This window comes from Montipora foliosa, chromosome 11 (genome assembly GCF_036669935.1).
Source record: "Montipora foliosa isolate CH-2021 chromosome 11, ASM3666993v2, whole genome shotgun sequence".
Classification (NCBI taxonomy): Eukaryota; Metazoa; Cnidaria; class Anthozoa; order Scleractinia; family Acroporidae; genus Montipora; species Montipora foliosa.
The window spans coordinates 34,872,679-34,882,678 of NC_090879.1; the positions used below are offsets into that span (position 1 = coordinate 34,872,679).

Below are 10,000 nucleotides of genomic sequence, written 5' to 3' on the forward strand. Positions count from 1 at the left end.
GCCACTATAAAAAAAAAACATAATGCTCTTTGTCCCTCCAGGAATTTGCATAAGCATTGCATAAGCATTTTATTTTCTCTTGGGACTTACAATGGTCCCAAGAGAAACTAGAAAAGATGCTCATGCAAGATTTTGCGGGTGAGGCTAAATTGGGTGGGTGGGTCGTGGGTGGTGGGTCGTGGGTCGTGTTTGTTTGAAGATAAAAAAATATATATATATTAGCTCCCTCAGTGCTCGGTCCAAATTTGCAAGTGCCCTAAGAGTAGGGTTAGGTTTAGGGTTTAGGGTTAAAAGTATGTATACATGACGTGTATACATAGAGGATCTCGGACCCACGGCTCACGACCCACCCACCGACGCCGATTAGACACTCTCGATTTTTTAGGGACAAGCAAAGAGTATTATTTTCATAGTGGCTAATTTCCCGAGCCGCTTTCTGCAACTTTAAAAGTACGCAGGATATTAATCCTTAATTTTACTCGACCCCATGCGATTACCTATTCTAATTATTGCCGGGGTTTTTTGTCTTTTTTTTTAGTCAAGTGATATGCGTTGCCTGTGAGAACAGAAGCATTAACTTGTTTTCATCCACCGGACGAAAGTAAGTCAGTTTCTCTTCTTCTCTCTCAACGCCCAACGCCGGTTTTTCCTCAGTGTAGGGGAGTATGTAAACCACAAGACTGAGGAATTTAATACATAATCAGAAATTTCTAACAGAATTGGACGCAGTGACAACAGTTAATGACAACGCAACGAGTTTAAGTTCTAACATGGCGGTTGTTCGTGCAGTCGAGCACATTCTTCATTTTTCTCTACGCATGCGCCGAACGCACACCGCAGGTTAATAGTATCGCAGTGAGTCTAGATTGCTAGTCACCAGATTCCACAGGGAGTATTTGTTTACAATTTTTGCCTCATTAGCACAAGGCTATCTTTTTGTAATCAAGCAGCCGAGAATAAAGTACTGAAGTTCATTTTACAGTTGTGTGCTTAGTTACCTGACCTATGAATTAAATTGAGGCTGGAGTTGACCTTATTTTGATAGAAACCTTTTTTCTTTTCTTGTGTAAATTCTTGCTAAATAGCATGACAACAACATCATTAACATAAGAAAAGGGGAAAGGTCTGTATCATAACACGGTCAACACCAGCTTCACTTTCATTTGAAGGCCAGGTAACTAAGCCCACAAGTGTAAAGAGGTCTATAGAAAGGACATTGCATAATGAACTATCTGCGAAAATTTGTACGAGATACAACAGACAATCTCTGAGCAATGATGCTTTTAGTGAAAATTTTGAAATTTGACGAGGAATGTATGGGATCATTAGCGCTTTTGGAACCCAAAAATTTAGCAACTTTTGAGTGGCCAATAAAAGGCTCGTTATCAAGTCTAAAAGGCTTCAAATTGGAGATTTTCACTTCCTTTTTTTCTTCAGATTTTCTTCAGTGTTTGCTTAACACTTGACTGGCAAAATTTTGAGCTTTGAGTTTTATCCAAAGGCCGTTTACTTTTGTGTGTAATTGTTGGATTTCACGGTCCGCCAATAGTCACGTCCAAAACTGACCGATTGGACCTCAGTGGGTTGGATCCAGGGAAAAGTCACGTCAAAGGCTCGCTAGCTTAAAATTTCAGCGTGTGAATGCAGCTTGTTATATATGCAAAACGCGAGTTTAAAAGTCTGAAAGCCCAAAACTACCGTGCTGCTTATCAATTCTGCGGCGTACACACCTCCTCAACCTCGCTCTCTTAAGAACTTAAAATTAGTAATGGCGGACCAGTAAATAGGAAAATTCCAGTTAAAATAAACAGTTGCATTTTTGAAATCAATACTTAAAACTTTGGTCGCTTAGAGTTTAGTTAACATAGTTTTGAAATCCAAAGAAAAATAAGAATTGATTTTTTTGGTCACAGGGGCACTTTAACTGAGTTCAACAAGTTCTTTTACCTTTTGAAATCAATTTTTAAATAACATGATACCTTCTGTGATCAAACTCTTTCATATGTTTATGAAACAAAATGTCAACATCACCAAATACTACCCTATATACATGTATACTCGTCTGGCTTTTACAGGCTGCTGCCTTCCATGGTTCTGGACTCGCCAGCTTCCATCTTACAGTGCAGTCGCCATTACGTCATGGTTGTAACCTCTGCCGGAGGCGTATACATATGGTGAGTTTGACACTACACAGTATTTATAACGCTTTTACCGGCTGGTAAAACGCAGTTAATGGAACATGACACCCCTAGAGGGCAAGACTGCTTTCGTTCGTCACGCAATCCAGTAAGATAAATAATAGAACAATATTGAATGCTGAATTCATAAATGAATGTTCCCTTATTCTAGCAGTTAGTACAAACGCTATTCATGTCTGTATTTTAGCTTCTATCTTGCTGAGTAATCTAGTGATATATCTTAGCTTTTCCTAGATTGGTCCTTATATTTGTTAGCCCCATTCATGGCTGACAAGCCCGCCACGTGGCGTCTCTTTAGCCCGTAGTACAGCTGTACCTATTGGTCGAACTTTGAGACACTGTCTTACTATATAAATCTCAATACACTGTAACAGGGCATAATCCTGGCAGCTTGCACGAGAGTACACAGTTTGTAACAATTTTGCTTTAAAATTTATGGCGCGCCCACGTTCCAAGTCTTCGAAGGCCACGCGAACAGCCGCCTTCAAGAACCTCTCCAGCGAAGTTCTTCGCCTTCGCCTGCAGAGCCTTAATCTTCCTATCACTGGAAGCCGTGCCCACCTGGTTGAAAGGCTGAGGCTGGCCACAAAATCAGCGCCGGCAGCCACCCCTGGTCGCTCCAGAAGTCGCGCTCAGAATGGACGGGTGTACAAAGATAAATCTTTGGCTTCAAACGTACGCGTACGACCGCGTCCGCAGCCCAGTGTCCCTGCAGAACAGGTCGACGCAGAGACTCGCAGTTCCGACGACGACGAGCAGTCGGATATGGACTCAGCAGTGGAAGAACTGTTCGAGGACTTCGAGCCACAAGTCCCCAAGGATGCGGTGTTTTCGCCCGCCCAAATGTCGGCCATCCAAGAGACCGTGTCGGCCTCTGTTAACGAAGCCTTACGGGTCTTTAACAACCACGAGGCCCAAGCCCGTTTCCCGGACGACCTTCGCACTCCTGGTCTTCGTATGCCGAACACAGCGACTCCTTTGGGCCTGCATCGTCCTTTAGAAAAAAGCCTCGAAGACAAAATACTCCGCGGTGAGTACATCGACTTTTGTTTATTACTGCCCGACTTCATGTATCGCTCCCAGGCCCCCGCTCTGCAGTTACGCTACGAGGACTCGTCACCGGGTTCCCAGGGGTCCCCGCTAACTCTGGTTAGGAGGAAAAAACCCGTGATTGACACTTTTCAAAAATGGCTAGACGCCTTTACTGCCTACATGCTGGTGATCGTCGCTGTCCATCCCTCGCGTGCCTTAGAGTTACTAAAATACCAGCAAACTATCAGCAAAGCAGTCACTAAGTTTAAGGGCCTAGCCTGGCTTGCATACGACGAACAGTTTAGACGCCGCGCCGCCTACGACCTTTCAAAACCCTGGGACAAAATTGATCTCGAACTTTGGACAGTCACCTTCTCTGGCCTAGCTAAGCCACATTGTTCTGTGTGCTCTAGCCCGTACCATCCAGCGGAAGATTGCCCCAACCAAGACCCAAGCAGAAAACCTCGCCGTCAAGCCCTTGTCTGCTTTGACTTCAATAAACCTTCCGGTTGTCAACGCCGTTCCTGCTATTTCCCGCACCACTGCCGTCGCTGCGGCTCAAGCAACCACGCCCAGTTCAACTGCTCCGGTCCCAAACAGTCCGCAAGTAGCAACAGACCAGCCAACCCCAGCGATCGCAGCAAGAAATAAGGTGGAGCAACGCCAGCTAGGATGCAACCCAACCGTATCCACCCCGTTAGATGTTGATAAATTAGTGCTTGAATTAGTTAATCACCCTAATAGCTCCTTTGTTAACAATTTAATCAGTGCCCTCCGGTATGGTACTCGCATTGGTTACCTAGGCCCCCACCAGCCCCGGGTGTCGCGTAACTTGATATCCGCCTCTCAACATCCTGAAGTCGTTTCTGGGAACATACATAAGGAAGTGCAGTTGGGAAGAATTGCGGGCCCCTTTTCCTCCCCGCCCCTACCTGACTTGCAGTGTCACCCTATAGGCGTGGTCCCTAAAAAGCACTCTGTCGAATGGCGTACTATTTATCATCTCTCTTACCCTGAAGGGGATAGTATAAACGACCACATACCAAAGGATCCTTATTCGTTGCAGTACGTTCGTGTCGATGACGCGATCGCTATTCTGCGGTCCCTGGGTCCTGGGAGTTTTATGGCCAAAACGGACTTGAAATCCGCCTTTCGTCTGATGCCAATCCATCCCGAAGACTGGAACCTTTTGGGTATATACTGGCAATCTCAGTACTACATAGACCTTTACCTTCCATTTGGGCTCCGCAGTGCTCCCTTCCTTTTTAACCAAATTTCTGATGCCTTAGAATGGGTTCTTAAACACAACTATGGCCTCCGCCATGTTATACACATTTTGGACGATTTCTTTTTAGCAGAGAAAACTAAATTTGACTGCCTAGGTAGCTTTACTACCCTTCTTAAGGTTTTCATGTCCCTTCGGGTTCCCACCGTCGCCTCTAAGACCCTGGGGCCCTCACAAGTTCTAGAGTTTATGGGCGTTGTACTGGACAGTAACCGCATGGAAGCGCGATTGCCTGAAGATAAGCTTGCCAGGATTCGGCAATTATTGGACTCTTTTACCGACCGCCGTTCTGCCCGCCTTTTAGATCTCCAATCCCTTATCGGTACTCTGCAATTCGCTTGCAGAGTAGTAGTCCCGGGTAGAACTTTCCTCCAGCGCATTATAAACCTCACCCGAGGGGTAAAGAATCGTTTTCATCATATCCGTTTGAACAAGGAATTTTCCAGGGATATTCAAATGTGGAAGGTATTCATCGCTCAATGGAACGGGCGATCCTTCTTCCTTGATTCCCGGGTCACCTCTTCCCCCGACCTGCAGCTCTATACTGATGCCGCTAGTACAATTGGGTTTGGTGGTTTTTTCAATGGTAAATGGTTCCAGGGTAGGTGGCCCCCTAATTTACTCATTAACAAGACCAAAGGGATAAGTATTGAATGGCAAGAACTCTTCCCTATTGTTATCGCCTGTGCACTGTGGTACCCGCACTTTTCCGGCAAACGTCTTCAGTTCTGGTGTGATAACCAGAGCGTTGTCGCTATCATTAACTCGGGTCATTCAAAAGCCCCCAGGGTCATGGACTTGGTGCGTTTCCTGGTACTTATTTCCATGAAGCATAATTTCCTGGTTAAGGCTCATCACGTCCCCGGGGCGCATAACGAAATAGCTGACGCCCTGTCCCGTTTTCAGGTTCAACGATTCAGGGAACTCGCTCCCGGTGCCGACCAGACCCCCTGCACCATCCCGCCTTCGTTCATGACCCTCTGAAAGCTGAAGTCCTTAAGTATGCCAACTGGGCCTTGTCGTGGAACACCAACCGCACGTATACCTCTGGGGAGAAACGTTTTATTCAGTTTTGTCTCATGAACCGCCTAGCCACTCCCACAGGTGACATCCTCCCAGCATCAGAGGGAACTCTTATCTATTTTGCTTCCTTTTTGGCCCGTACAGTCCGCCATGGCACGATTAAGACTTATTTAGCTGCCGTTCGCAATCTCCACATTATGTCAGGCTACAAAGATCCCTTAAGGGGAAGACTCCTCCTAAAAAAGATATTAAGGGGAATTCTCCGCTATCAAGGGTCTCCTCGTATCCGCAGACAACCCGTCACCCCGGGCGTACTCTTAGCCATTCGCCCCATCTTACGTAGTTGGCTAGGACCAAGGGATTTCTCCATGATATGGGCTGCCTTTACCCTTGGCTTTTTCGCCTTCCTTAGGTGTAGCGAGTTTACCTATCCGGGGGTGCGCAGTTTTAGTTCTAAGTTTAATCTTACCAAGGACTGCGTTACATTTTGTCCCAGTCTGGTCTGCCCACAGCGCTTGCTTGTTACACTCAAGTCTTCTAAAACGGATAGTTTTAGGGCAGGGCAATCCCTCGTCATTGCCCGTTGCCCTTCTTTGTTGTGCCCTGTCTCCGCAATGCAGCAATACTTTCTCCTCGCCAACCCACGTTCGGGGCCATTGTTCTATTTCCAGTCGGGTCGTTACCTCACACGGTCCTCCGTCACTCATTTACTTCGGGACTCTGCTAGAAGCGCGGGCCTCCCGCATGAGAGCCTTAAGGGTCACAGCTTTCGCATAGGGGCGGCGTCTGCCGCCGCCGCTGCGGGCCTACCAGACTGGTTAATTAAGGTGTTAGGTCGCTGGTCGTCAGATTGTTACCAGCTTTATATTCGCACTCCGGAATCGGTGTTACTTTCTGCTGCTCCAAAAATGGCCAGTGTATCGGGCGATTTTCTTTAGTTTGGCCTTGCTTTGGGGGGATGCATGCCTTGCATGCATCTGTGGCGGTTAAGTCTGCGTAGCGACTTCCCCCAAGCTTTGGCATTGCTTGTGTCTTGCCATCTTATATCCTTGCCTTTATCTTGTCCGATCCAGCCTCTGCTGTGCTGGGGAGATAACAAAGGCTCTGCCAATACTCTTGTTCTATTCCCACGTTTGTGGGGGAATAAGTGAGGCTTTTAGTTTTTGCACCTATTATTAAGTCGCGTGAAAACCTGCCACAGGGCTGTGTCCCCCTCAATTACGCCATATTGTTATTTGCTTATTTGTTGTCGTTACACTATCTAGTCGCGTTACACTCTACTCTTAGTTTAAATTATGGAATAGTGACATTAATAACGCTTTTACCGGCTGGTAAAACGCAGTTAATGGAACATGACACCCCTAGAGGGCAAGACTGCTTTCGTTCGTCACGCAATCCAGTAAGATAAATAATAGAACAATATTGAATGCTGAATTCATAAATGAATGTTCCCTTATTCTAGCAGTTAGTACAAACGCTATTCATGTCTGTATTTTAGCTTCTATCTTGCTGAGTAATCTAGTGATATATCTTAGCTTTTCCTAGATTGGTCCTTATATTTGTTAGCCCCATTCATGGCTGACAAGCCCGCCACGTGGCGTCTCTTTAGCCCGTAGTACAGCTGTACCTATTGGTCGAACTTTGAGACACTGTCTTACTATATAAATCTCAATACACTGTAACAGGGCATAATCCTGGCAGCTTGCACGAGAGTACACAGTTTGTAACAATTTTGCTTTAAAATTTCCCACCCTCCCTCCCCGGGAGACGGGCTTTTGTTTGTTATTTGCCAATAAACTGGGGTCACTCCTTGTGGTAGGTTAAGTCTGCGTAGCGACTTCCCCCAAGCTTTGGCATTGCTTGTGTCTTGCCATCTTATATCCTTGCCTTTATCTTGTCCGATCCAGCCTCTGCTGTGCTGGGGAGATAACAAAGGCTCTGCCAATACTCTTGTTCTATTCCCACGTTTGTGGGGGAATAAGTGAGGCTTTTAGTTTTTGCACCTATTATTAAGTCGCGTGAAAACCTGCCACAGGGCTGTGTCCCCCTCAATTACGCCATATTGTTATTTGCTTATTTGTTGTCGTTACACTATCTAGTCGCGTTACACTCTACTCTTAGTTTAAATTATGGAATAGTGACATTAAGTTATTTCATAACGTTGAAAGGTAAGTGCACATCGCCATTGTCTTTTCTTTTTCTCAGGGATACCAAGAGAGTAACAGCTGTGCTAAAGAACGAACCGGTCCTTCCTCTCTTATCGGGTAAATCTTGCGATAACTTTAAAGCCTGGTTTTCAATAGCGACTCAAGCACAAGCATAGGTAGCTTATGCTGAGTGAAAACGAACGTTGACATAAGCATCAAAATCAACCACGGCATGCGCCATTTTGTTCAAATGCTGAGACGCTGGGAATCTGGAACGAGTGCTTTAATTGGCCGAATTTCCTTGTGCTTATGCTGCGTTTCGTGTTCACCCGACCCAAGCATAAGCACAAGCACAAGGAAAAGGAACAATTTTGATGCTTGTGCTTATGCTTGCGTTAATCCCGTTTTCACGGTGAAATAAACGCTGTTATGCTTGCACTTGTGCTTGCGTCGCTAGTGAAAACCAGGCTTTACACCGCTGCCGGTGTTTTTATAGTAAGATCACACGTTATGTAGACTGGTAAGGGGAAAGTACAGGCATCATAGAAAACTGCCCTGGCTTAATGACAATGAATGCAGTGACCTTTCGAAATTTGTCTCGGTATAAATGACTAACAGTTTGGATAAAATTACATTCTGCAGGCCCTGATGTCACAATTACACGAGCCTCGATATCAGAACCTGGATTTCCAATAATCACTCTCTCCAATCACTCCTCGTACTCCTACGACACATCCGTAGGGGCCTGGTAAGCCTGTTGCATGTTGCCAAGCAAAAAGGTTTCGTTAAATTTATCTGTTGAGTTCTCTTAACCAAATGACGATTTTCGCTGCTTTCACGCCTTAGCTTTTCATTAAAATCTGATATAGTTGTTTCCTTTTAGGTTGCAGTTAATTCAAGCTGATGATCTGTTGGCAATAAACTCCGATCACCAATCCGTTACACCTTCCCAAGATCTCTTGCAGGCCCAGGGTCCACTCTCTCAGCTGCAAGGGCAGAGTTCAAGGTGAGCTATTCGGATCGCTTTCAAAGTACTTATGACCATCAGAAATAAATGAAAATTGTAATTGGAAGGAATATATGGTAAATGAAACATACTTCTATTTCACTACTTCTTGAAAACTGCTTATCTGGCGCACTCTTTTAAAAATGAAACTTGACAGCGGCAATTCGTTATCTTCTACACTGTGCTGGCATGTTGCATTCAGTAAAAGATAACAATCTTAAATCGAGTTACTAAGGCCGCGTTTACATGAGAGGAGGGATAAGTTTCATCGCGGGACTGATGAAATTCATTCTTGTTTACTTGAGGGGCTTTTGGTCAGCAGTTATCATCGAGAAACAAACATGGCGCCGATTTCACGTCGATTTTGCAGAACGCTAAAGATTTAAAATAAAAGTTGCATTTGATACAAAGGCAATCCTGAAAAACGCATAAAAGAAGTGTTTACTTCCTCTTTTTGGCTGAACTCTTGGCGGTAAAGATGAGACTATGGAATATGCGCAGAATATCCAATCGACGCTAGCCAATTGCATTGAGGCTCAGAAAAATGTGGTCGCGGTCAGGGATGAAAAATTGTATCGTGTTTACATGCATTTTACACCCCGGGATGACATTTCATCCCAGTGCTGAGGACCAATCTTTTCCCTGGCAATCCCAACTACTTAAAGGTACTGTTTCCTTTGCGAGTTTTTTCCATGGAATGTTTCTTTTTTATGGCAGATACGGGCGCCAGTCCACAAGACTTTTCCGCTCTAATCATGGCAGACAACAATCCGCTACAGCAGTTCATTTGGAGGTGAGACGAACGCAAAACGCGGTGAATGTGCATTAAGTCGTTTTCTTTAGGGTGTGACCGAAAGACTAAGGGTTCGATCAAGACTAAATAGGGCGCTTAAGCAAGGGCGAAGTTATCCTGCGAGCAGAGGCCCTTCGATCTCCCTTCATAAGTCAGGAAGAGGGAGGAGGAAGGGAATCTGCTACCCGCCAGGCCCCAATTGTATGGCAGTATAACTTTATCCGGTGAATAAGTTTCCTTCCAACAGTTTCAATCTACGCAAAGATAGTTGTAAGTATTTGCTCGCGTAACTGTGAATGGATCGTTTTCACTCACCTGACGAAAATCATAGGAACCGTTACTCTGCCGCCATATTCGGGTGTACCAAAAAACCTATTCCAAACAAAAGCGTTGTCTGCGAGGATGGTTTTTGTGCACGATGGTAGACTGTGCGAGCAAAAGTGGACAGGACAAAGGAGTTTACTTCGCAAGGGTTCCTTCCATAGTTAAAAATCAAGGTAGTAAAGCCCAATCGTT

The 10,000-nt window shown here is 45.2% G+C and overlaps 2 protein-coding genes across 2 annotated transcripts in view; both read left to right on the forward strand.

Moving 5' to 3' along the window:
* The window catches only part of LOC137975906 (protein HIRA-like), a 59,204-nt gene that overhangs the window by 39,016 nt on the left and 10,188 nt on the right, over positions 1-10,000 (forward strand). Inside the window, exons 22-27 of the mRNA XM_068823116.1 lie at positions 539-601; positions 2,076-2,174; positions 7,744-7,802; positions 8,328-8,433; positions 8,569-8,691; positions 9,409-9,484. Of these exons, the coding sequence (XP_068679217.1) occupies positions 539-601; positions 2,076-2,174; positions 7,744-7,802; positions 8,328-8,433; positions 8,569-8,691; positions 9,409-9,484 (526 nt within the window). The remainder of the gene's footprint in view (positions 1-538; positions 602-2,075; positions 2,175-7,743; positions 7,803-8,327; positions 8,434-8,568; positions 8,692-9,408; positions 9,485-10,000) is intronic.
* LOC137976311 (uncharacterized) lies at positions 3,929-6,651 on the forward strand. Its single transcript, XM_068823611.1, has 2 exons — positions 3,929-5,284; positions 5,422-6,651. Exons 1-2 carry the CDS (start codon positions 4,354-4,356, stop codon positions 6,474-6,476), a joined length of 1,986 nt encoding a protein of 661 aa, XP_068679712.1. The 5' UTR covers positions 3,929-4,353; the 3' UTR covers positions 6,477-6,651.